The 26,722-nt window shown below is 44.2% G+C and overlaps 1 protein-coding gene and 1 long non-coding RNA gene across 15 annotated transcripts in view; one reads left to right on the top strand and one right to left on the bottom strand.

Annotated features, from left to right (window-relative positions):
• The window catches only part of GALM (galactose mutarotase), a 115,713-nt gene that overhangs the window by 84,204 nt on the left and 4,787 nt on the right, over nucleotides 1–26,722 (top strand). For 2 of the 10 annotated variants that reach the window (XM_045054680.1, XM_019827658.3), the window contains one exon: nucleotides 3,344–4,623. The exons of the other annotated variants lie outside the window; for them this stretch is intronic. In XM_045054680.1, coding sequence (XP_044910615.1) covers nucleotides 3,344–3,582 — 239 coding nt within the window. In that variant the 3' untranslated portion in view covers nucleotides 3,583–4,623. Of the gene's footprint in view, nucleotides 1–3,343; nucleotides 4,624–26,722 lie in introns of those variants that run through there. 10 annotated transcript variants of the gene reach the window in all.
• Nucleotides 5,503–26,645, bottom strand: LOC109498289. Of its 5 annotated transcripts, XR_006595802.1 has the most exons (6): nucleotides 26,072–26,086; nucleotides 25,798–25,880; nucleotides 21,113–21,618; nucleotides 18,593–18,702; nucleotides 9,245–12,936; nucleotides 5,503–6,542 (listed from the first exon to the last, which is right to left on the bottom strand). It is a non-coding gene; the product is annotated as an uncharacterized LOC109498289 (long non-coding RNA). The 5 variants fall into 5 exon arrangements; XR_006595800.1 differs by having other exon boundaries at nucleotides 25,798–26,645; XR_002155037.2 differs by having other exon boundaries at nucleotides 9,245–9,367; nucleotides 25,798–26,636.

The raw sequence follows: 26,722 nt of genomic DNA, 5'->3' as shown, positions 1-26,722 counted from the left end.
GCGTCCAACTTCAGCTCAGATCATGATCTCATGGTTTGTGAGTTTGAGCCTCGCCTTGGGCTCTGTGCTGACAGCTCGGAGCCTGGAGCCTGCTTCGGATTCTGTGTCTCCTTCTCTCTCTGCCCCTTCCTTGCTTGCGCTCTCTCTCTCTCTCTCTCTCTCAAAAATAAAACAAACATTAAAAATTTTTAAAAAGAAAGAAAGAAAACAAAAGTAGAGGATGAAAGAAAAGAAGAGCAGAAATCCAGAAACACGCAAACACTTGCTCATCAGCCCTTATTCCCCTGGGAAGAAAGCCTGCCCGCCTTGGCCTTGGGCTGGCCAAGGTCTCCTGCTTGATGGCAACTTGGAGGTGTTGCCTCAGACCCCTTTGCCAGAGCATTAACGTCCTGTGTACCATCCTCTGGAGCGTCTGTTCAGAGCTCCAGCCCTCCATAAGCCCATCTGCTGGCAGCTCCGTGTGGAAGGTCAGGAAGGCCTTTCTCTCTGTTCCCACCCCGTGTAAGTGTGCTACTATTTTGGTTGTCATCTCTGCTAATAACGTAGAATGATAGAATATGAGCAGTTTGAAGCCAAAGGCACCATCTTAACCAAATAATCAAGTTTAAATCACCAGTAATAAGATGTATTGTGTCCTCCTCGTATGATGTACTGAAAAAGTACATTGTGTGATATTCTGTCAAAAATGCCTAACCTCATTCCATTCAGCAGAAGGCATCACACGAACCCACTTGAGGGACAGTCTGCAAAATAATTAATCCGTATTCTTCAATAGTGTCAAGGTCATGAAAGACAAAGCAAGGCTGAAGATTGGTCACAGAATAGACCAAGGAGATAGGACAACTAAGTGCAATGTGAGAATCCTAGACTAGACCGAGTCAGAAAAAGGACATTAGTGGGAACGCTGGTGAAATTCTAGTGAAATGTGTAGTTCAGTTAGTAGTATTGTACTAATGTTAATTTCTTAGTTGTGATCATTATACCATGGTCGTGTATGATGTTAACATTAGGGAAAGGACGGTTATACAGAGATGTACTTTTTTTTTTAAGTAGTCTCCATGCCCAATGTGGTGCTTGAACTCGCAACCCTGAGATTGAGTTGCATACTCTGTTGACTTACTAAGCCAGCCAGTCACCCCCAGAGATGTACTATTTTTGTGACCTTGCTGAAGTCTAAGATTATTTCGAAGTTTAAAAAAAAAAATAGTCCAGGGATCCAAGTAAGATATGACTTTAATTTTCCTGGACACCTGCCTTACTTTACAGGTAAGGGCTTTTGTTTTATTTTGTTCTCTTTAAAACAATGAGGCTGTGTTTATGGCCTCTAGTTCAAAATTATTATGAGGAAAATAATAAGAATGTGAGCCTGCATGCTAAACGGTAACTTCAGTTAACAGCAGGAATTAGAAACACATAAATACAGGGGCTATAAAATTAATTAGAATAATAATGAGAAATCAAGATAAATGCATTAAAAAAATTTTTTTTGCATTGCAGTTTTGAAGGTTTTCCTAGCTCTGGGGCTGGTTTTAAAGGCTCTTATGTTTGTGTTGGTAACATGTGTCATCTTCTGATATTTACATGACTCAGTGTGAGGCTGAGTAAACTGGTCCATCTTGTCCTAGATGCAGCCTGATTACATTGGAACTGTGTGTTGTGAACTGTAAGGGGAAAATGGCGGCTACTCTGTTGTGACTGATAAAGAAAATGAGTTAAGTAGCTTACAGGTGGAGCTGATGACATAAGTGCATATTTATTTGTGTATATTTATAAAAGCTCACATTGTCCTATTGAGTTTGGATCAGATGAAAATCACAAAAATGCATAATTCATACCATAGGAAGATTATTTGTTGTGATTGTAAGTGATCATTGTGGCAAAGCCCAGTAGAACTTAACATGTAATCTAATGAAACGCATAAAACTCATGTCCATCTCAGTTCTGCACTGTGAGTGGTTTTAGGATCAAATTTTATACTTTGTACTAATTTTGAACACCTGTGAAGCTGGGTCGGCTGCAGGCCCTCTGGGCTCTGGGAGGCAAAAACCATGGCTGTAGTCTTGAATCTGCTGTTAACTAGCTAGGTGACCTTCAATGTATGCATAACATTTTAACATTTAACTTCCTTAGACCCTCATTTCCTTTTCTGCAAATAGGAGGGATATTGAACTCAATCCAATTTTATGGACCAGTAAATTTTCTTTAGAAAATAAGAATCCTAGACTACGTAGACAGACTTACGTAGAGTTGCCCAACTTTTCGTTTTGCCAAGTTAGAAAGCAATCATAAATATAGGGCTATTAAAACTAATGGGAATGTATGTATATTATATTTCAATTAAAAAAAATTAAACTAACCAGGGTAATAATGAGGAACAGAAATAAATAGACTAGGGGAGCCTGGCTGGCTGAGTCGGTAGAGCACATGACTCTTCAATCCTGGGGTCATGAGTTTGAGCCCCATGTTGGGTGTGGAGCCTACTTTAAAAAAAAGAAATAGACTGAATTCATTTTTTTAAAACCCAAGTTGCCATTTATTATCACCATCTTTTCATAAAGAAAAATACTTTAACTATTTATTTATTTTGGAGAGAGAACTAGCTTGAGCAGGGGAGAGAGGTGGGGGGGGGGAGAGGGAGAGGGAGAGGGAGAGGGAGAGGGAGAGGGAGAGGGAGAGGGAGAGGGAGAGAGAGAGAGAGAGAGAGAGAGAGAGAGAGAGAGAGAATCTTAAGCAGGCTCCATGCTCCAGTGTGGAACCCAACTTGGGGCTTGATCCCACGACTCTGGGATCATGACCTGAGCCGAGATCAGAGATCAAGAGTCAGACCCTCAATCTGCTGAGCCACCTAAGCGTCCCATTAAAGAAAATATTTTAACACCACAAAAGGGGGGAGATTTTAATCTCAGAACAAAGAACAACACTTTACATTGAATTCGTCTTGCTTTTAAAAGAAATGTGATAGTAGATTATCTAAATATGTCTCAGTTTTCTGTGAACCAGTAAAAATTTTACCATGGACTCATGATTGAGAACCAACGATTAGTCTGAAAGGTCACTAGTAGCTCTTACATTCTGTGATTCTACAAGGCTCTCAATATAACATTTTACTGCTAGTTCTACCACCCTTCAAATCCATTAGAACTCTATCATGAAAGTTAGTAAGTTGCAACAACTTCAGAGCACATAAAAAATCCATAAGTCTTTTACCTATCCATACACTAGCCAGTCCCAACATAGGTTATGTCTGTTTTCCCAGAAACACTTCGACTGAAATTACAGGGTGTTTCTTCTTCCCCTTCCTCAGAAATGCCATAAGAAATAAGCAAAGTATATGTTTCCTTAGGAACTGCCTTCCAAAATGGGTGGCAACTCCCACTCTGCACTGCCACGATGGAAGAATTCACATGTCTGGCCCTCTTTCAGCCAAGAGCAAATCTCCAGGAGCCCAGATTTCATTGGACTCTTAACACGGACCAAAAGTGCATGAGCATGTGGCTTCATTCTGAGACCAGTCCAAAGTCATTTGGTCATTTGGAAGTACCTCCCCTATGTTGCTGGGCTTGCCAGGAATCAACAGCCTAGTGGAGAGTCAGCCAGAATAGTATCCATTAACCTGGAAAATATCAGGATAGATAGAACTCGGACACTTGTTATAGAGGGAAAGCACTGTCTGGGGACCCCTGGATAGAGGAGATGAGAGTTAAATAAAACCCAAAAGGGCAAGTGGAAATTTGCCAGGCAACCAGAAGAAAGGTGTTCTGGATAGAGATGAATAAGAATAAGGAGAGCAGGAAACAGCAGGAATACCCCCAGGCCAGCACTGGGCTTCTGGAGCATTCGGGGCACGTGTTTGGTAGCAGAAAACCGATGGGCCTGGAGAGGTTGGCTGGAGCCATGTCGGATCTGCACCAGGCTCTGGTGCAGCTACAATCCCTGGGGTGGCTCTGGATGACCCTCGGCTGGCCTGGAGTTCAAGGCCGCTCCACGCAGGGCAGACTCACAGGTGTACCTGAGTCCAGTCTCAAACTTCCGGATGTTCAGCCAGAAGTGGACTTGAACCACAAGGCCACTTCCTTGAGACGTGCTACAAGAAACCCGTTAGACCAGCCATGCTCTGTTACGAGTTCTGGGTAATTGATACACAGTATCTAGAGATGGTGGTTGCGCTGAATTGAGAAAAGGGAAGATACTGTTTGTCTATCTGTGAGATGAGGTGAAGGTTTATGATAATAATAGCTAGTATTTCAGAGAAGACTTTATAAATGATAATCCATGCCAGAATACTAAAAGGTAGGTTCTGTTAATTTTTATTTACCAGATATGGACCCTGTGGCACAAGGAGTTTAAGTAACTTAACTGGGGATCACGCAGTTAACAAGTGGTGGAAAGCTGGGATTCAAACCTAGGTAGACTGGTATTGAAATTCCTGCTTATAACTAGACCTGTACTCTACAGACCCTACAGTGTGGTTAGATGTCAAGAAGGTTTCGGGGGGTGGGGGGAGAGGAAAGAAAGAAAAGTAATTTCTTGACTATATAGATAGCCAAGATAACCATGTAGTCAAGAAATGGGAAGTAAGCCAAAAAGAAAAAAAAAAGAAGTTCTGACAGTTGAGTGTTCTCATTTCCTGTCTACCTTTCATATAGGTAGTCTCACGGCTTCTCTCTTTTCCTCCCTGTTTCTCCTTCTCTTAAATTTATTTTGATTTTTCTGCATAGAAAACAGAAAACAAATTATATTGAAAAATGGGGGACAGAGGGAAGACAAAGATGCCTGCATAAGAGGCTTTCCTGAGATTAAAGAGCCTGAGTAGAAGTGTCTGGCCATGTTAGACTGACCAGGAAGGGAATGTAGGAAAGGAACAGTCCATTTTAAAGCCCAGAATTATTGGGGCGCCTGGGTGGCTCAGTCGGTTAAGCGGCCGACTTCAGCTCAGGTCGTGATCTCGTGGTCCGTGAGTTCGAGCCCCGCGTGGGGCTCTGTGCTGACATCTCAGAGCCAGGAGCCTGTTTCAGATTCTGTGTCTCCCTCTCTCTGACCCTCCCCTGTTCATGCTCTGTCTCTCCCTGTCTCAAAAATAAATAAAACATTTTAAAAAATTAAAAAAAAAAAAAAGCTCAGAATTATTTCCTGTGCCCCTCAGTAATCTCGGAGGTCATTGCTCTGTTGCAACATAGTACCTTGTTTGGTGACATGTCTCTTGTCCTGCTGGTTCTTGGTTTTCTCATCTGCAAAATCTTGTCATGACCAACTTATGGCGGTGGATTAGGAGGAAACTCAGGAAGCAACATTTTAACCATGAGGTTTTTTATCAGATCATTCTTTGAATTCTGTGCAGGTTTGTCCCAAATGCTTCATCTGACAAATTGTAATTTCTGAGCTTCATTTATCCAGCCTCCTCTGGACTTTCTACCAAGTCCCCCAGGTTTGCTTCTAAGCTTGAGTCTTTCTGTGATACAAGGGTGTTTGATAGTCCCAAGCCCCTCCTTTTGTGACTATTTATACTTGTGTTTGTCTTTCAACTCCTTCTTTTTGTTTGCCCTTTATAAAAACTATTTTTGAGGGAAATGCTGATGTAGGTCTAAACTTTGCAGGTGATTTTCCACCTTGGTTATAGATATTCGGTAAATAATTTTTCAGGTGAAGGGAAAACCCATTGTCATGAGAAAGTAGCACCTCTTCTTTTACAGCAGTTGTTAATACTGTGGCTGAGGTACTCAGTAAAAGGGGACCTTCCCCTGTGTGTGTTTGGGGGAGGGGTGGAGTCTTATCCTCCATTTTGTTTGTTACTGATCTGGCGTTGTCACACAGAAAGGAAAGGGATACCTTGGCATACACTTTTAGGGAGCCAAAGCAAGCACATATCATGAAATCCCCTTGTCTTAAACATATAGCCTCCATTTAGACCTCTACCTCAGGGGCGCCTGGGTGGCTCAGTCGGTTAAGCGTCCGACTTCAGCTCAGGTCACGATCTCGCGGTCCGTGAGTTCGAGCCCCGCCGTCGGGCTCTGGGCTGATGGCTCAGAGCCTGGAGCCTGCTTCCGATTCTGTGTCTCCCTCTCTCTCTGCCCCTCCCCCGTTCATGCTGTGTCTCTCTCTGTCTCAAAAATAAATGTTAAAAAAAAAAAAAAAAATAGACCTCTACCTCAGGCAGGGCCCTCAGACCTCTGAGAATCTCGAGCTCCCTTTCTTCCTGTTGGCAACTTGGAGCATATAAAATGTCTTCAGCCCTTTCAGTCAGTAAAACACAGAAGACAACAGCCTGCATTACGTGCCTCCTTCATTCTCCCCCTTTCTCTGCTCTGCTATGAAAAGCTAGCCTTTTCCCAAAGCTCAGTGGAAAGCCTCAGCAGGTGTAGGGGTAGCAGAAGCCTTCAAAGGGTCCCATTCAAATAATTTAGCACCCCCACCCCCCCACCCCACATTTTCCCCACTGGAAATTTCTGCCATTTTGCCATCCCCGGAGGCTTCCAGGCAAACAATATCCCTCGTGTGTCTCGTGTGTTGTTAGGCTGCAAGACTCCAGCATCTTTGCTTTTCTTCTGGGGGAGAAAAAAAGAAGAAGAAGAAAATATTTTGAATGAAAGAGTAGAATCCACACCTAACTTCTGAAGCTACTGCTCTGGATGTAGTTCTGGGCACTTTGGAGTCGGCAGTGGGGGTTGGGGCACGGCGTCCTTCTGCACAGGTGCCTCTCTTACGCCACAGCTGCACCAACAGAAAGGCTTCTGCAGAGATGGTTCACCTATAGACCAAGAGCAAAGTCTGCAGCTAAGCTGTCGGGCCGGGTTTGCACGTCAGCAGTTAATTTAGCTTTGCTTCTTCCGAGCAGTTATTCTTCCCTACTTAAAAAAAAAGGGGGCGCCTGCCTGGGTGGCTCAGTCGGTAGAGCCTCCGACTTCGGCTCAGGTCATAGTCTCACAGTTCATGCGTTCGAGCCCCCTGTCGAGCTCTGTGCTGAAAGCCCAGAGCCTGGGGTCTGATTCGGTGTCTTGCTCTCTCTCTGCCCCTCCTCTGCTTATGCTCTGTCTCTCTCTCTCTCAAAAATAAATAAACATTACAAAAAGAATTTTTAAAAAATTGCACCCTGTAAAGCATTTGGCACTACTTAGGATAGGCTCACACTCTGTTCCTGGGACATCTCCAGGTCCTCCTGAGTGTATGTTTATGTTTGTTGTTGTCGTTTCCCAAAAGTGGAAATTCTAGAAGACATTTACCAGGAAGGACCAGTGTATGATCGATGTCCACAGAGAGAACATTCCAGTGCCAGATCTCTGGGCTGCCACGTCAGGCATTTAGCTTTGGGGCCTGAGTCTAGTGTCCTGTCCTGTGGCGACAAGAGGAAATTGGTCCCCAGAGCCCTGCTCGGGTACTAAGCCCCCTAAATATGAGCAGGTGAGAAAATTCAGGCCTTCTGTTTCTCGAGGGATTAATTCATTCCCAGGGTTGTAAATATTACACAGCCTCTTTTTGTCTTCAGAACCGTGAGACTTGGAGGCAGTGTGGGCACAGCCTGCCCAGCAAGATATTATCATGTACACAACATTGTGCAGAACCAAGCATGTGTCTGTATAGGCATTTGCAGCACGGAGCTTTTTTTTTCCCCCCTTTTAATTTTGCTGTTCTTTATTTGCAGTAGTAGATAAGGAATTAAGAAAGCAAAAAAAAAAAAAAAAAAAAAAAAAAAGAATGCTTTGACTAGGTCTTTTGCCTCTAAAGTAACATTAGTAAAATTCTGTCTTTTTCTTTCTCTCGAGAAAAGATACCTTTTATTTTTATAGACACTCACCCAACCCATTCTGTCCCCCAGCCCATCTGTGTTCACTTGCTGTTCTTGCAGCTCTCGGTTTTTGAAAGCGCCTTCTAAAATTACATGAAAGCAACCCCGTTTTGACAAAATTAGAATGCTGGTAGGAAAGGCTTACCATGAGGCTGTGGAGAAAGGCCCCGCAAAACCTTTGTGTTTTATTTCACCCCCTCGGGGTTCAACTGACAATTCAGCCAATTTTATAATCACTTCCCTAGGGCGGGGCTAAGCCGCTGCCCCGGAGAAATAACGAATTCTAAAGTAGCCTCCTGGTTCAGAGATGGTGCAAATGGAGACTGTTTTTATCTACATGTTTTAATCATTCTGGACTTCGTACAGAAAATTCCTTTAGATTTGATATGACTCTAAAATGTTGGACGTGGTATTAGTTTCAAACCTGAATCAGAATGTGTCTTTCTTTTCCTGCTGCTTCCCCACACCCAAGTATCATTACTCATCGGGTGCTGCCGACTTGTTAAAATAAAACCTTTTTGTTTTTTTAGAGAACTTTTAGGTTCACAGAAAAATTGAGTAGAAGGTACGGAGAGTTCCCATATATCTCCATGCCCCCACAAATGCACAGCACCCCCCCTTTTTCAACATCCCCCACTAGAGTGGAGCATTTGTGACAACTGATGACCCTACCCTGACACATCATCATCACCCAGAGTTCATCGTTTGAACTTTGAAGAGTGGGGTTCACTCTTGGACAAACGTATAATGACATCTCTCCATCATTATGATAGCACACAGAGTATTCACTGCCCTAAAAATCCATAATATTGCTTTCAACCATCCATCAGTATGCTTCCTCTTTCCTTTACAGTCTCCCCCCTCTACCCCCCAACATTGTTACTCATCAGGTCCTGCTGATTTTTAACTCCTCTAACTATTTCTGGTATCTGTCTCCTCAATATGTATTGTTGATGATATGGTTCTATTTCCATTGTCACTATCCTGACTATACTGACTTTTCTTGTCTGGAGCAGTGCCTGGCTTATATTATGAGTTTCACCAAATTGGGATCGATGACTGAACAAATGAATCTGGAAAATAGCTCTCTAACTGGGGGTGGGGGTGGGGGGTGGGGAGTGAATCTCTTTAGATCTATCCTCCATCTGGTTACTAAAGTTATCTATCTAAAATGCAAATCTTATTTTGATACTCCACAGCTTAAAAACCTTTTAGGTGGCTCCAGGACCACATGCCAGCTGCTTTCCAGACCCATCTCCCAGCATGCCTCACTCATACCCCCCCACCCACAGGGACCACCCAACTCCCCCTTCTCTGCTGCATAAACCCCTACTCTTTCCTCAAGGCTACACTTTTCTCCTTAGAAATCTTTTCCCCATTTCCTGGAAACAATAGCTTCTTTTTATTCCAGGGTTTTTGCAATGACAGACACTGTGTAGAGCTGACCACATGCCCAGAGCTCACCTTTCTTATCTTCCCCTTCACTGGTCTGCCTGAGATGACCTGTCAGGATTCAGTTACAGGTCTGAAGTAGGGGGCTGGAAGGGAGCTTCAGGCTTGGTCTCTTTGGCTCGAAGCTGGAAAACTCTGCCAAACACAAAAATGAAACCCAGTAATAGCCAGTCTGTACATTCTAGGAACAGATATTCCTTCCTTTCCCTATACTCAGTCTCTCTCCATTCTTCTCCCTTCTTGACATTTGTTTTCCACAGAGCATATTAACACAATATTGCAGGGTGACCAGGATTCAGAAAACCTAGGTGAAGGTCTCCCTTCTGCTGTCCACCAGCTGTGCGCTCTTTGAGTCAGCCAGGAACACTCTCTGGGCCTCATACCTAATCTGCTAACTCTCATCAGATGAGGGTCACATCACTTGAACTCTGAGGTCCTGTCAGTTTCTACTGACCCCGTGGAATCTCTAACCTAGGTATTCATAACCAGGGTCCATACGTGTATGCCTGGGAAGATGATGAGAGATCTTCAGGGGATTCACGGGCCCCTGAAATTCTGTGTAAAACCCTGTATGAGTTGATCACATCACCTTGGTCCACAGAGGGTCTGGTCTTCTCTCCTCTCTTAAGGAAATGATAGTTTATGGTTATCCTACTATGTATCATTGTATACAAAGACAGCCATTGTTTTAGAGATTTAGCAGTAGTATGTTTTTCTTTTTGTAATCTTCAGGGTGGCTTTAAATTTTTTTATTTTGCTAATTCATCACCAATACAGTTTTGGAAGGAAGCGAGAAGATTAGCTAGAGGAAGGAGACGGCACACCCAGAAGGAAAGAAATTTCCCCAAGTTTCCGTCTGGAGGAGAAACAGCAGCCAGGGGTGGGGGTTGGATGGGCAGCTTTCCAGTTCCTGCCTGACCAGATGAATGAACTTGCCTTTCAATATCCACCAGCCCTTGGTGCCGTCAAGACTCCAGGCCTGGCCATCAGTCCATGGAGGGTAGGAGCAGGCAGGAACCCTGGGGCCTCACTGTAAGCAGGAAGCCAGAGCATGGTGTCCTGGTTGTCACCTTCAGCTCCACAGTTCTGGAGACAAGCACCTCCAGCCGTGAGTCTGCTCCCCAAGTTTCTTCTTTTTCCGTTCTCCATCACCAACTGACACCAAGTACTTGCTATATGCTGGGTGCTATGCCAGCCCCAGGGAAGCAATGCTGAACAAAACAGATATGCCCTGCTTGTGTGGAGAACCTACAGCCATGAATATAGTACAGGTCCTGTGCTCAAAGAAATAAGACTGGTGTTATTCAGGAAAGGGTTTGAATGACGCTAAAAACCCGAAACATGATATTGGAACTTATGGGGTGTTAGTTAGAGATGTTTCTTCAATGACAGGTCCATCTTAGACAGTATTCAAGGATGTTCACTACAGAAACTGTAAGGACCTCTCCTGATAGCAATAACACTCTCCAACCGGGTGCATTATGGAATCCTTCTCTATAAAGGGGCCCCAAGAACAGTTTTATGAGGCTCCAGAATAACTCCCAAAGCAATACTTGTGTTCCCTGCTAGAAAACACATCACTGCTACGAGATTGGCAAGCATGAGCCAGCATGGTGGAAATTTGGCAGGAAGAAAGCTTAGAAATTAGCACTTGGCCAGGCATGATGTCATTCCTATGAACATTTGAGACTAACAACAAGTAAATTTGCCAGAAGAGATGTTATTTGCTAGAGCTCTGACTACCACCTTTGGAGAACCGCTGTTTAACACCCACCCCTCCCCACCCCAGGTCTGGACAGGGGCTGGCTCTAATTCATACCTCCAAGGTCACCCTGTTCTGAAGGGGCTGAGAGGTAACTTTGAGCTTCGCACCATGGGCCCAAGGCTGATTCACGCGAGTACTCGGAGCAGACTTGTACTTAGTTCAGCTAACATTTATGGAGTGCCTCCTAATTGCTACATGCTTCCTGAGGCACTGACCATGGAAAGATGACTGAACAGTCTCTGCCCTTGAGAAGCTCACAGGCAGTGAAGAATCTGAGGTAGTTAGGACAGTGAAAGAGGCAACGGTAGGAGGAGGCTTTCTCAAGATCACCTTGAGCTTCGAGAAGTTTCTTAGTGTCTCTGAGGATCTAGCAACAAGGAGTGCGAGATGCACTTGTGAAAACACCGCCAGTATTTAAGGTGCAAGAAAAGCTTACACAAAAGGCGCTGAGGGAGATGGTCAGAAGTAGAAGGCAAAGGAAGAGAGGAGGTGACCGGAAGTCTTGGAGTGACCAAGAACATCAGTACTCCAGAGAGTACTCTCTCTGGGGAGACCTGGGAGTGTGCGGGCTGTCGTGGCTGTTCCTGCTGACCTCATTTCACAGAGTGGTGAGGGTAGAAGCCAGGCTGTGACAGCTGGAGAAGCCACTGAAAGTGAGGAAGGAAAGTCAGAGAGTATAGGCCGATGAGTAGTTCCCAATGAAGACAGCGTTCTTGAATACAAATCTCAGGCCCCACCTCAGAGATTTGCTTTAGTGTGGGGCCTGGGAATCTGTATAAGCTACCTACTGAGCTCATGGGAGCCGCTGGTGTTGGATACACTTTCAGAAATCTGTGAAAGGAAGAAGACGGGGTGTTTCCATGAGGTGGAGATACAGGGTCAAGGAAGAGGGTTTTTAGGGGCAAAGGAGACGATTGAGGGCAAGTAAAGTGTTTGTCAAAGGATGCCAGGTGAGGATTGTGATCAGGAATCGGTGGTGGCCTCAGTTGGTGCTACTGGGAGTTTTCTCCAGATTCACGTCAGGAGCAGAGAAGGTGGATTGTGGGATGATCCAAAGGTGGGGTTTGGTCTGGTACAAGGGACAAGAGGACAGGGTGTATGGCAGGTCAGTAAGAGTGTTACTAACCAAAGTGGCTCAAGTCGTAGACACGGGACCCAGGCAGGTAGCAAAGGACACAGGGACCTGACTGACGCTATGTCAGGGGAACCTGAAGACCAGGGGTAGATAGTGGCACTCTGGAGAACAGGTCTATCAAGAATGCCCATGTGGGAAGGCTGCAGACAGACAATGGGCAAACTTTCAACTGGTAGCAAATCCCTGGGCGCCATCTTGATGTGAGTCTAGGATGGAAAATTTCCCTGCATGAAAATGCCTCGTGTGGGCCCAACCGTGAAGTGTAAAATTGCCTTCTCACCTGAAAACAACATGTAACTGGGTTTAGCATTTTATGCTTCAGATGACATGTAATATCCAGAAGCAATACACCCTCCCCTCCCCCATTGCAAGTTCAAGTAAAATCAGAAAACGCTCAGTGAAAAGGAGAAGAAAAAAAGAAAGGAAACAGCAGTGGAACGAAGCCACAAACCCAAAGCATTGGCAGAGAAATCGGGGGAAACTGCAGCAGAGACAAGCTTTGAGGTTGTGTGCTCTATGAAAATTTATAGAAATGTTACCTCAAAAAAAAACCGAAAAAAAACAAAACAAAACAAAAAAACCCAGGGTGCTTTACTTGCCAACCACTGGAATGGAGACAAAATTCCCACCCGGGGTGTTACTTTTAATTATCATTCTCTTTATGTTGTTTCTTAAAATAATAACAGGCATTGTAGAGATGATATACCAAGATGGCTTAATTAGGTGTCAGATGAGTACCTGTGCCCACGAGCCCCATTACCGCCGGCTTCCTTATGCAGATTTGACTGACTGTTCCGAGGCTGGCTAGATAAAGAAACAGACATAATTGGAGCAGCTGGGCTGCAAGCACAGCTGGGCCGTCCCCATGGAGACCAGGCTCCCGCTCTTCCCATGGCCCCCGCGTTCCTCTCCACCTTTTTTTTTTTTTTTTTTTTTTTTTAACTGAGATGAATGTAAGCACATCTGAGCCTGGGTCTCCCTTAGACGCTCTCCACATCAGCGCCTTTCATCTTTAATGCACGCAGAGATCTCCTGGGAAGCTTGTCGCTAGGCAGATTCTGACTCAGTGGGTCTGAGGTGGGACCTCTGGGTCCTGTTTCTAACAAGCCCCACGTGATGGTCCTGGGTCCACACTTTCTATAGCTGTTTAAAAGGCTCTAGAGGCACCTGGGTGGCTCAGTCCGTTAAGTGTCTGACTCTTGGTTAGGGCTCAGGTCATGATCTCACTGTTCGTAGGACTGGGGCATGCATCGGGCTCTGTGCTGACAGTGCAGAGCCCGCTTAGGATTTTCTCTCTCTCTCCCTCTCTCTCTCTCTCTGTCCCTCTCCACTCACACTGTCTCTGTCTCTGTCTCTCTCAAAATAAATAAAACGAACTTTAAAAGAAAAAAGACTCTAAAGAGATCTGTATAGCCTCAAGTTACTTTTTCCTTTTTTGGCCCCCGTTTCTCCTCTCCTACCCCAACAACCCTCCTGTCCTCCTGCTGCCCCTGAGCTACCTTCACTCCCCGTCCTCCTTCCCCACTTTATCCTCCCACCTCCAGGCCTTTCTACAGGTCATTCTGCAAAGCGCTGCTCTCAGCCAATGGCCTCCCTGGAAGAGACAAGCTAGCAGTTTGATTTAAAACAGGAGGGAAATAACCAGAGATCACAGTGTGTCCCTAAAGGAAACAACCTGCTTCCTTATGGTTGTCACATGGGCCAATGGACCTACAGCCTCAGAAGGTCACAGTTGGAAAAGACCTTCTGTCCGGTAGTTGGATCCCAGACTGTGGTACCCACGGGCACTCAGGTGCGCCCGGGTCAGGGTGTTCACTGTCCATCCTGCGCCAGCACATCAGAAAGGCCTTCCTGAAATCGAGCTGGCATCCGTCTACCTAGATCTGACCCCACTTTGCCTACTTCTTGGGTCCCTATAGATCAGGCTCAAGGCCTTAGAAGGTAGCCGTCATGTTGCCCCCAAGTCATTTCTTCTTCAGGCACAGCTGTTCTTTTTATGCCGTGAGTTGGCCATTCTGGCCCTTCTCCTCTGCCTCTGCCTCTGTACGTCCAGGGCCTCTCCACCTGTGATGCCCACACTGCAAACAGCAATCAAAAACTGTCACCACCTCATTACACTCTTTATGTGACTCCTGTCGAACTTATTGCCAACCACATCCTCAAAGTCATTTGCATACATGCTGTGGCTCAGCTGCATCTCCCTAGTCAGTAATAATTGTAGTAATCAGACTTAACATTTATGAGAGTTAGTATAATATGATAGCTAAGAACACATGCTCTGGAACCAGACTGCCTAGGTGTGAAGCACTTAATGAAGAGTCATGTCGTTGGTAGTTATCACCATCATGAGTATCATCATCATCCCTGTGCTAAGGGCTTTGGTCACAATAACTGGTGTGTGTGTGTGTGTGTGTGTGTGTGTGAGAGAGAGAGAGAGAGAGAGAGAGAGAGAGAGACAGAGAGAGAGAGAGACACAGAGAAAGGGTGCAAGTGAGCAAGGGGCAGAGAGAGGGAGAGAAGTGAGGCTCGTGTTTTACCCAAAGCGGGGCTTGAGCTCATGAGCTGTGAGATCATGACCTGAGCTGATGTCAGATGCTTAATGACTGAGCCATCCAGGCATCCTGCCCACAGCAATTGTTTTAATCCTCATGCCAACTTCACGAGATAAAGGTTATGTTGTCCCGGTTTTACAAGTAAGGAAATGGAACCTCAGAAGATTATGTTTTGTGCCCAGGGTAGAGTTGGTTTTTGTTTTTGTTTCTTGGTGTGTTTTGTTTTGTTTTGTTTTTTTGGTTTTTCGGTTTTTCAGACCCAAGTGCAGAACCCTATCTATTGCTGTTATTCACAAATTTCATCTTGTAATGCGTGCTTTACCCCTACTTTGGATTCCCGGTTCTATAATCCCAAGTGGGTCTGCCCCCTAGCTTCATGTTGTCTGTCCTAATGAGAATACCTTCCATATCTTCATCTAGATCATCTACACATCAGAGACCACGTGACAACTCCCTGCAGCTTCTGTTCCCTGAAGTGCAGGTCTCCGTCTCCCGAAGCTCCCCAAGCCACCAGCCTTGTAACCCTGTCAGAGAAGCCTAGGGGGTAGCCTGGGAGTGATTTGTATTTGAATATATCTGTATTTGGCTCTGAGTGAGCATGCCTCATCTTGCCTTCCAGGTCTCCATTCCAGGATTCTCCCCAGAACAGAGAGAGGGCAGCTCCTAAATGGATAGTTTATGAAACTGACCCTCCAGGCAGTGCCAGATGCACAGACCCAGTCGAATGCAGGGTCTGCAGAATACACATCCCAGAGAGGATAATGACCACGTCCTGCAGATAATGAGACCTAGGAGGCTGGCCCTGCATTTCAAGGCTCCCTTCCTTCTGACTCCACTAGTACCAACGCAGGCCTTCTATGTCCTGACTAAACCACAGGAGGCTGAGCAGTCGGTGGTGGTCAATATTTCTGCACAGGGGGAGCCTGGGGCACTGGTCTCATTAGAAGGGAGATTGGGGCGTGCCTTGAAACTTAAATCGGAGGTTTATTTGGAGTGATTTGCAAGAAAGGGAGCACTGATGGAGATCACAGGGGCTAGATCCCCCACATAAAGCCATTTCCTAGCCCTCCCACTCTGCCAGTTGACCAGAAAGGCTGGACTGATTTCTTTCCTCTCTTCCCTACTGGTTTTATTCTCTGACCCTGGGCTGTTAGTGTAATTTGGCTGTCTTCAGTTGCCACCTTTTTCGGTGTCAGGATGCCAGCCACCTTCCCTGGTGCTCTCCTTGGCTTCCTATGAACCATGACAGCGGGATCCTCATGGCTCTTGGAGGACAGCAGGAAGCCATGGGTCTACCATGAACCTGGGCTGCCTAATCACGCCGCTGTCGCTGGGGCCTGCCCAAGCTACTGTGAAGCAGCAAAACAACATGTAGGAAACTTCTTCTGCTCCAACATGTTCCCCTTTTGAAATCAGCCAGCAAACCCCGAACACTCTCTGTGTGGTCAGGCAGATGGGCTGTCCTCTCAGGCTAGAGGAGTTAGGGACCATTGGCAGACTGAGCCCGGTGGATCCAGGAGGATTTGGGGAAGGTAGTAGCCTTAGTTCTCATAGATCAACATCCAGCCCTAGCAGTGCACCTGCTCTTGGGCAATGGACGCCCCCAGATGCCATGAAAAGTGATGGGTACAGGTGAGGAAGCTTCGGCCAGAAATAGAAAATGCCCTCTGACCTTGGTGAAGTGAGTCCTTGGTGTGACATTGAACACACAGAGCTGTTTAAAAGGACCAGTTTTGGGGTGCCTGGCTGGCTCAGTCAGTAGAACATGCAACTCTTGCTCTCAGGGTCCTGAGTTCAGGCCCCACATTGAGTGTAGAGATTACTTAAATGAATAAATAGCTCTTAAAAATATAAATAAATAAATAAACAAACAAACAAACAGACGGACTGATTTTGACACGTTATAATCAGGAAAACAAAGTAGTTAAAGGCATGAACTCAAACCCTGACTGTTTAGGTTTAAATCCAGCTCTGTGACATTAGACAATTTATTCAGCCTCTGCAGACTTCATGTGTAAAGGTACTAATTGGACCTCCCTCGTTGGTGGTGAAGATTAAATGCAGTAATGCATGTAAGGTGTGTAGAGCATCAAGTCCTGGCATTTCATAAGAGCTCCATAAGGATTAACCACTATTATTAGCATTATCATCACCATCACCACCATTTCTGCGTGTTCAATATGTACCAGCCACTGAGCTAAGCACGTACACGTCATCACTCATTTAACCGCCCTTTGAAATAGGTGTGTAATGCTTCAGTTATGCCTCAGTTGAGGAAACAGACATTTGGAGAGGTTAGTTGACCTGCACACAGTTAAGCAGGTAAGTTATTGGTGAACTCAGGGTTTGGAGCCAAATTTCCCTTGGCTATGCTGTCTGTTATCACCACTGGCCACTGTCCGTAAAAACAGCTATGTTACTGAGTACTTCCTGCAGACTGGGTAGGATGCAGGGCACTTTTATTTTGTTTATCAGAATCCCATGTTTGTCAGAATCTTCTTATACCCATTTTACAGATGAGGAAAGCAAGGTTCAGAGAAGCTAAGCAACCTCCACAAATTTTTACAGCAAAGAAATTAAATCCAGGCTGCCTGACTCTTAAAATCCATTCTAACATCTATTGAGTTTGACTGCCACACAAGTGAGCAAGATGCCCCTGGGAGGTTGATAACAGTAATTGGTGATCGTGAAGCCTGATACCCAGTATAACCCAGGGTGACACTATTTGCCTAATTATAGCCCCATTTTCTGAGCTGCCGTTAGGGGCAATTTCCACTTGCTCTGATGCTTCACTTTCCTGCACTTTCTGAAAGCTGTTGATGTGCTCAGATTAAGACAAGCTCCTGTGCATTTCACATGTTAGTTTATTGCACATCCTGCAGGAATATGGAGGAATCATAAATAGTCCAGAAGGAGGTCCCGATGGATTATGCAAAGCCTTTGTCACATTGCTATAGGAGTTTGACAGTAGACTCCCAGACTACATTTCTTGACCCAACACCTGACGTTATGTGACTACGATATTCCAAATGTGCATTTCAGTATCAGATCATGAGAGGGCAACTTGCTTGGTGATGAGTAGGGTCTAGGCAGTATATATTCACCAGCCTGTATATCGGGGATTCTTAACCAGTCCCAAATGACTGGTCTTCAGAGGTTCTGAGAACATTCTTTATGTATGTATGCATTTTCCTAGAGAGAGAGAGCCCATAACTTTTACGATATTCTCAAAGGAGTACGTGATTCAAAAACCAGTTTGAGGGGGGCCTGGGTGGCTCAGTTGGTTGAGCGCCCGACTGTGGCTCAGGTCATGATCTTGCAGTCGGTGAGTTAGAGCCCCGCGTCAGGCTTGGTGCTGAGCCTGGAGCCTGCTTCAGATTCTGTGTCTCCCTCTCTCTCTGACCCTCCCCTGCTCGTACTCTGTCTCTCCCTCTCTCTCTCAAAAATAAATAAACATTTAAAAAAATAAAAAAAAAAAACTATCTTGAAGACTGTACTACTCTAGATTAAAAATCTAAATCTAAATCTAAATCTAAATCTAAATCTAAATCTAAAAATCTAAATCTAAAAATCCTGAGAGAGGAAGCTTCAAAAAACAAAACTAAACCAAAAAAACCCTGAATCCCTTTTTAATGAAAATTGCAATGTTCCCTGGAGGCAGATATGCACCTTCCTTTTGCATCAATGATTTATGCTATAATGAATATTGTTCTCTCTCTTCTCTGTTTCTGGAGAGAGAGAGCAAGTAAATAACAGAGAGCACTATGTGCAGGTTCTGCCCTAGAGATAGGACTTCCTTCATTTCCTTCTCTCAATTAAACCTCACAATACGTGTCTTAGGTATATACCACTATTAGCTCCATTTTATAAATAAAGAAATTGAATCTTACAGAGGCATAGAAACTTACCCAAGGTCGCCAAAAAATGAATGAATGTGGAGATTCAGTGACTCTTGCAGTGACCATCTGTTCATTTCCTCAGAGAGTCGGGCACTGGGGCCATCAGGCAGAGAAAAGAGCTATTTGTGATGATGAGAAATTGAAAGCATTGAATTAAAATTCACCCCAGGTGAATTTCCTCAGACACTAAGAGAGTGTTCATGCCCAGATGTTACAGAAACCATTTCACTGGACTCTGTCCAATCGGGAGTTCAAAGGACTAATTCACCTTCTACACTCTGTTTCTTAAGTCAGAGCTGGGAGCCTACAGGATATGTGTAATATAAATGCATCTTGTGCCTACACTTTAGATCTCAACTTCACAGGTGAGAGGACTTCATTCTCATGCTTGTTCTGCCCTGCACCTTGTCCAGTGGGCCAGTCCCAACTTAATCCTTCAAGATTAGGCTCCTGTCACGACCTTTAGAAAACTTTTCCAGACCCCCCATGGCTGCACCGGGGACTGCTTTTCCCTGCTCTGCCAGCGCCTATTGGATGCCAGTCTCATCACATTTGTCATACTCTCCTGTCCGTATTAATTTTTTTTATCTGTCTCCTTCACCAGATTCTAGGCTCCCTGAGATCAAGTTCATGCCTGGTACATAAAAGATGCTCAAAAATGCGTGAACTAACAACTTTGTATTTGTTTTTTCCCCACTCAAAAGCAATTGCAAGGATTAGTGTTTGTTTTTTTTTTTAATGTTTATTTATTTATTTTGACAGAGAAAGAGAGAGAGAGAGAGAGCATGAGCAGGGGAGGAGCAGAGAGAGAGGCCGAGAGAGGATCCCAAGCAGGCTCTGTGCTGATAGCAGATGTGGGCTCGAAACCACGAACCGTGAGATCATGCCCTGAGCTGAAATCAAGAGTCAGACGTTTAACCAACTGAGCCATCCAGGTGCCCCCACATGGACTAGTGTTCTTAAGGAAGAACCAATTAAAGTCACTTATGACTATGTAATAAAAGCACGGGGGTGGGGAGGGGCTTCATTAACCTTCTGTCAAGACTAGTTAAGTGCCAAGAGGTGAGAACATCCTAAGGCAGTATACCAGTCTATTGCTATATAATAAATTACTCTACACTTAATATATATTCTTTCATTGTGTCCGTGGTCAGGAATTTAGACAGGCCATATCTTGTCTCTAGATGTGATGTCTGGGGCTCATTCACTCACATGTCTGATAGTTGATACTGGCTCCTGCCTCGGGGCCTAGCTGGGGCTATCAGCCAGAACACCCCACAGATGGCCTTTCAATGTGACTTGAGCTTCCTTATAACATGGTGGTTGACTTCCAAGGGCAAATATCCTGAGAGAGCAAGGGCCAGGCCAAAACCACTTTGTATTTATTACCTGACCCCTGAAATCACATCGTATCACTTGTGCCACATCCTATTCATTGCAGCAGTTACAAAGGTCCTTCCCAATTTAAGGGAGGGAACAAAGACTCCATCTCTCAGTGATGGAATGTCAGCATCACATTATAAGTAGAGCCTGTGGAATGGGATACATACTGGTGTGGCCATCTTTGAAAAGGGCAACCTGCCACAAGCAGTCATGGGGAAAAGGTCAAAGTCTATATAATAGAATATGTATAAAAACCCCTTATGTGAGATAAGAGATGTGAATCAAGGCAGATGGAGTTCATGAAGGCAGTGCGTTTTTCCTTTGCTGCCAGAAGGCAGGTAATTATAATTCTATCAGGAATGCCAATAGGGAGAGGAAGATTTAACAACCTGTGACGGAAATCTGGAATGTTAGAGAGTCCTGTTTCCAATTATGAGGTCTACATCGTCTTCTTGCAAGGATGGGGCAGCTGTGGTTGCCAGAGTGACACATCTGTTGAGGTCATCTACAGACATCACCTCATTCCTGGCTCACTGTCACTCCAACACACTCTTGTCATAGTCCCTAATTATTTCATTATCCAAGCTGTTGATATTCTGATCTCTCAGCTTCTTGACATCCTCTGTTCCAATGATCTTGTCCACCAACCTTCTCAGTTACTCACTTCCATGGTCATTGGGTCATACCCTTGACTTTATCACCACCTCTTATTGTAGCCGTCTATAGTCCCTGTCTAAGGTGTCTATTTCAGCCCCAACAATTCTTTGATGCCACACGAACCTGCAGTCCCTTGATCCTACCATCCTTTCACTGCCCCTAACCTGTTCATGAGCTCTTTCCCCACCCACTTAAATCAGAAGTCTGTCATTGGAATCACCTCTTTGCATATGTCCTCCATTCCCTCATCGTCTCCCTCTTCTGTCTGTTCTCCTAACAAACCCAACCCTGATTATTTTTTGTTTGGTTGGTTGTTTTTTTGTGTGTTTTTTTTCCAACCCTGATCATTGCCCCCCACCACACCCTCCATAGCTGCCACCCTACAGGGACTGATCTCACTCTAAATTCATGACAGTAACCCCGGGTGGGTCTGCACTGGTGCCTGCAGTCAGGCTTTCCTTGAAATGGGGAAGCAGAAATGCTACCTACCTCAGGCTGCTCGTCTGCCCCAGAGCTGTAACCTCATATCTTTGGGTCAGAGCCCATCATCTGCCAGGCATGTGGCATTGCTGCTCAGGCCTTAATGCACACTCAGCCAACCTTCAGTAGCTGAAGAAATTCTCTTCAAAAAAACAGCTTCTCTCTGCTTTCTGGTGGCTTCAAAACCAAAGTCTGGTGATGTGACATCCTCTCTGAGGGCACCCTTTCCATTTCCGCTTCAATTTTCTGTACACTCAGCGTTGCTGAGAGCACTATTTTGATGTCTTCTATTCTTAGCACCAAAGCACAAAGTCACATATGCAGATAGACCAAAATTAGAATAACAGCACATTGATTTTCCAAATTCTTTGAGAACTCACGAACACTTGAGGGCTTGGGGGTGGAAAAGGCTGTTACCAAGTCACTCTGGGGTGAGAGGCCTGGAGACTTTGACACTATGGAGATGTGTCACCTTGGGCAAGTCCCTTTAGCTGTCTGGGTCCCAGTCTTCTCATCTGCAAAGCGAGGGGACTGGATGAGGTAATTCCTAAGGCCTTTTCTAGATCTTTCTGACTTTGTCACAGGATGCTATGACATTCACAGTTGGCCCTGTTTTTTCTGCCTCTACTTCATTCATCCATCCATCTTTCAATCAAGTGAAGGCTCGCTTCATGCTCAGAAGGTACAAAGATAAAAAGGACACAATTCATACCCTCTTGGAGCTTGATATAATCCTATGGTTATGTCTTAAAACAACAAATGTTTGGGGCGCCTGGGTGGCTCAGTCGGTTGAGCGTCCGACTTCAGCCAGGTCACGATCTCGCCGTCCGTGAGTTCGAGCCCCGCGTCAGGCTCTGGGCTGATGGCTCAGAGCCTGGAGCCTGCTTCGGATTCTGTGTCTCCCTCTCTCTCTGCCCCTCCCCCATTCATGCTCTGTCTCTGTCTCAAAAATAAACAAACATTAAAAAAAAAATTAAAACAACAACAACAACAAATGTTTTGAAGAAAGTATGTTCAAAATGTGATAGGAACAAAGTAGAAAAGGAGATCGGGGGGGTAAGGGGGAAGAAAAGAAAAGAAAAGGAGATTAGTTCTAGCTGTGGAGGCTACAATCCTTCAGAGGAAGTGGCATTGGAGAGTAAGTATTCTTAAACAACTTTGCCAGGATGTGGGGGAAGCAGGGACACAGAGGACATTGAAGCTGTGAGAAAGGTCCCAAAGAAGGCATGAATCCGGGGGACAAATTCCAAAGTTTTCCATGTGCCTGATCAGTAGATACATGAGGTCCACAGGTCAGGGCGTGAGGCTGGAAAGAGATTGGAACCCTTTCTCTTTGTTTCTTCTCATTTAGTAAAAATCTCATTTAGAAGTTTCTCAGTTTTAAGTCAGGGCTTCTCTGCCATTCTCGAAGTCTTACCCCCTCTCTAGGCTCTCCTTTGTGTTATAGATGCATCCGCAAATTTGGCCTGTTTATTTATGCCATTGTCCTGAAACCATTCAAGTATTTCATTTGTTGAGTATTTCCATGTCATGTATAGGCAGCAAATAATAGCTTCATTTTACAGAGAGAAAAGCTAACATTGATTTGTAGATTGCTCAGTATCAGGTAAACAGACCTGAAATAGACCCTAGAACCCTCCTTCATGAACATTCCATGACTTTATTTTTATCTTGAAGTCAAGAGAAATAAGTAATCTTGACTGACTTGTGCAATATTACATTGGGACTGTCATAAGGGTCAGAATTTGAGTCAAGTATGGCTTTAAGGAACTAAATATTGTGAATACCATATAAAGTTAGGGAGGAAAGCATAACAGAAATTAATACTCAGAATATGAGTTGGTAAGACTACAGTCTTCTTGAGCCCATGAAAACAGCTGCTGCTTTTTCCCGGACTAAGTTTTTCATAAGGAAACATTTTGCCTTTTTAAAAATCAGTGTGAGGGGCACTTGCATGGCTCAGTTGTTGGGCCTCCAACTTTGGCTCAGGTCATGGTCTCACAGTTCATAGGTTCAAGCCCCCTGTTGGGCTCTGTACTGACAGCTCAGAGCCTAGAGCCTGTTTCAGATTCTGTGTCTCCTTCTCTCTCTGCCCCTCCCCTGCTGGCCCTCTTTCTCTCTCTCTCAAAAATAAACATTAAAAAAATTAAAAATTAAAAAAAAAATCGGTGTGAGAGGTGGTTGGTCACCCAAACTTCACAAGACAGTAGCACACAGGTAAGTAACTACCATCCAGGATTTGGCCTTATGGCCTGAGGGACCCAAAAAAACAACTATTCATTCTCCCAAAACTGATCAGGGTTTAAACACGCTCTTTATATTGTGTCTCTAGCACCATCTACTGGGAAACAAAGTGACTTTACTTGGATTCTTAGGTGAAAGATGCAGAAACCCAAGTCAGGTAGCAAAGAGGAGAGAGAGAGGAAGAAGCTTAGCAAATTCTAAGAAACAGAGGGTTACGTATATTATATTGAAGTCTCTTCTATAAAGATGTTACCACTAAAACAAAATTACAAACTGTCTCACTTATCAGAAAGACACACATATACACACCATATAGTAAAAAGATTTCAAAAAGTAAACAACTAGAATTCATGAACACAAAAAGCATACCATAAAATGTAATGACAGACTAAGAATATTTAGAACATGTATATGTCATAGTAATGCCATAAAACGCCTCTATTAAACAATAGTCTCTCAGGTTGAATCACAAAGGAAACCCCAAGGGAAGGCTGTGTATTAACCAAGTCGTACAGAAAGGTTGAAAACATGAGATTTCAGAAGCAAACCAAGCAAATAAAAGCCAAATGAAAGCAGGGGGTCTCAGTCTTAACATCAGTAAAGGCTGATCTCAGGACAGAAAGCAAGACACTTTGTAATGATAAAGGACAGAATTCACAAGGCGCCTGGGTGGCTCTGACTCTTGATTTCGGCTCAAGTCATGACCTCGCATGAAATGCACCTTGAACTCCACATCAGGCTGTGCGCTGACAGCACAGAGCCTGCTTGGGATATTCTCTCTCTGCCCCTCCCCTGCTCTGTCTCTCACTCTCTCTCAAAATAAATAAATAAACTTAAAAAAAAAAAGGATGAAATTCACAATAAAAATTCACCATATCTGAGACCGTAAAGAAAACCTCAGGTAATTTCACAAAATACGAGTAATACAGCCAATGCTTGACCTAGAAATGCTTTAACTCTTAATAATTCTTGGATCAAAAGGGAACTCAAACCCTAAAACTAGCAATACCTAGAAAATAAGTAAATAATATATCATAATTAAGTATAATGGAAATATTTACTTAATACATATTAGAATATATAATAAATGGGAATATGGTGTTATCATTATATATAACGGAAACTCCTACATGTGATATCAAGCCTATTGCTCAGAAGAACATTGAAGCACTAAATACTTTGACTAATCCAAAAAATGTGAAAATAAATGAATTAAGCATCTAATGCAAGATATTTGAAAAAGAATAACAAAATAGGGTCACCTGGGTGGCTCAGTTAGTTAGGTGTCCAACTTCAACTCAGATCATGATCTCATGGTTTGTGGGTTCAAACCCTGCGTCAGGCTGTGTGCTGACAGCTCAGAGCCTGGAGCCTGCTTCAGATTCTGTGTCTCCCTCTTTCTGTCCCTCCCCTTCTCTCTCTCTCTCTCTCTCTCTCTCTCTCAAAAATAAATAAAATATTAGGAGTGCCTGGGTGGCTCAGTCGGTTGAGCTTCTGACTTTTGACTCAGGTCATGATCTCACAATTCGTGGGTTCAAGCCTCACGTCAGGCTCTGTGCTGACACCTCAGAGCCTGGAGGCTGCTTTGGATTCTGTGTCTCCCTCTCTCCCTTCCCTTCCCCTGCTTGTGCTGTCTCTTTCTCTCTGAAAAATAAATAAACATTAAATTTAAAAAATAATAATAATAAATAAAACATTAAAAAAAGAGTAACAAAATAAACCCAAGAGAACAAAATGAAAATTAATACAAATAAAAGCAGAAATTCTAATTTTGAAAAGAGGAGGAAAAATGTAGCACTAATACATAAATCCAAGAACTCCTTCATTGGAAGGGGGAAAAACCCACAAAAATAGATAAAGCATCAGCCTACCTACTCAATGCACAAAGTTAGAAATGAGCATAAGCAGGGTGCTGGGTGGCGCAGTCAGTTAAGCATCCGACTTTGGCTCAGGTCATGATCTCACAGCAAGCCCCGCATCAGGCTCTGTGCCAACAGCTCAGAGCCTGGAGCCTGCTTCGGATTCTGTGTCTCCCTCTCTCTCTGCCCCTCCTCCACTCGTGCTCTGTCTCTGTCTCTCAAAATTAAATAAATGTTAAAAAAATTTAAAAAAGAAAGAAAGAAAAGAAATGAGCACAAGCAACTAACCACAGAGAGATGAAATTGAAAGGATCATAAGTTACTGTCTTCCTTGACTCTACCAATAAATGAAAGTAATATAGATGGGATGCATAAGTTTCTAGAAAAATATAAATTTGCAATTATGACACCAGAAAACAAATAGTAAGTAGATTATCATAGGAAAAAATAGAAATAGGAATTGGCACATAGAATTGTCTAATGAAGTACGTAGGAATAAATTTAGTAACAACCTTGAAGACAAATTGAGTGGAAAGATTAAGGTGGAAACAGGCTATATTGCTGTGTGTGTGTGCATGGGTGTGCGCTTACATGCTTGGATATCCTTGTATTCTCTCCGGAAGGGTGCGAGAGGAACAAGTAATGGTGGTTGCTTCTGTTGGAGGAAACTGGATCTTCAGGGAACAAAGATAAGAGATTTTTTTCATTGTATAGTGTTTTGTACCTTTTAACTTCATTACCTTTAAAATTGGTTACATGTACAAATATTCCCCATTCAAAAGTTCTTTTTCATATAAGCAGAATCAAGGCAAAGGAAAGAGATGGTTTTCAAGGATGTCTTTGAAAAGAATGCTACTTGGGGTACCTGGGTGGCTCCGTCGGTTGAGTGTCCGATTTCGGCTCAGGCCATGATCTTGAGGTTCGTGGGTTCGAACCCCACATCGGGTTCTGTGCTGACAGCTCAGAGCCTGGAGTCTGCTTCGGATTCTGTGTCTCCCTCTTTCTCTGCCTCTCCCCTACTTGTGCTCTGTCTCTCTCAAAAAAATAAACATTAAAAAAAATTTAAAAAAGAATGCTACTTAATTTTTCCTAACACCGACTGGTGAGAGGATTCTTTTGTTCAAACAAACTCCCTTGGTTGAACAATGGACACCAGATGCTAGAATGGCATTGGCCAGGCCTCTGTGTTCTCCTTGGGTGTTTTGGACCCCAGGCATCTTCACAGCTCTGTGTGAACTTACAGACTCCAGTCCTCATGTACCAGGAAGACTATGTTTCTGAACAGCAGCTCTGAATTTAAGAAGAGGATGCCCTCGGGGCAACTGGGTGGTTCAGTCGGTTAAGCAGCCAACTCTTGATTTTGGCGCAGGTCATGATCTCACAGTCGTGAGATGGAGCCCCTTGTCAGGCTCTGCATTGACAGTGTGGAGCCTGCTTGGGGTTCTCTCTCTCTCTCTCTCTCTCTCTCTCTCCCTCTCTCTCCCTCTCTCTTTGCCCTTCCCCCACACCCTCTGTG

The sequence above is a fragment of the Felis catus genome, chromosome A3 (assembly GCF_018350175.1).
Source record: "Felis catus isolate Fca126 chromosome A3, F.catus_Fca126_mat1.0, whole genome shotgun sequence".
NCBI classification, from domain to species: Eukaryota; Metazoa; Chordata; class Mammalia; order Carnivora; family Felidae; genus Felis; species Felis catus.
Note: the sequence above shows the minus strand (reverse complement) of the source record. Positions and strands in the feature narration are given on the sequence as shown.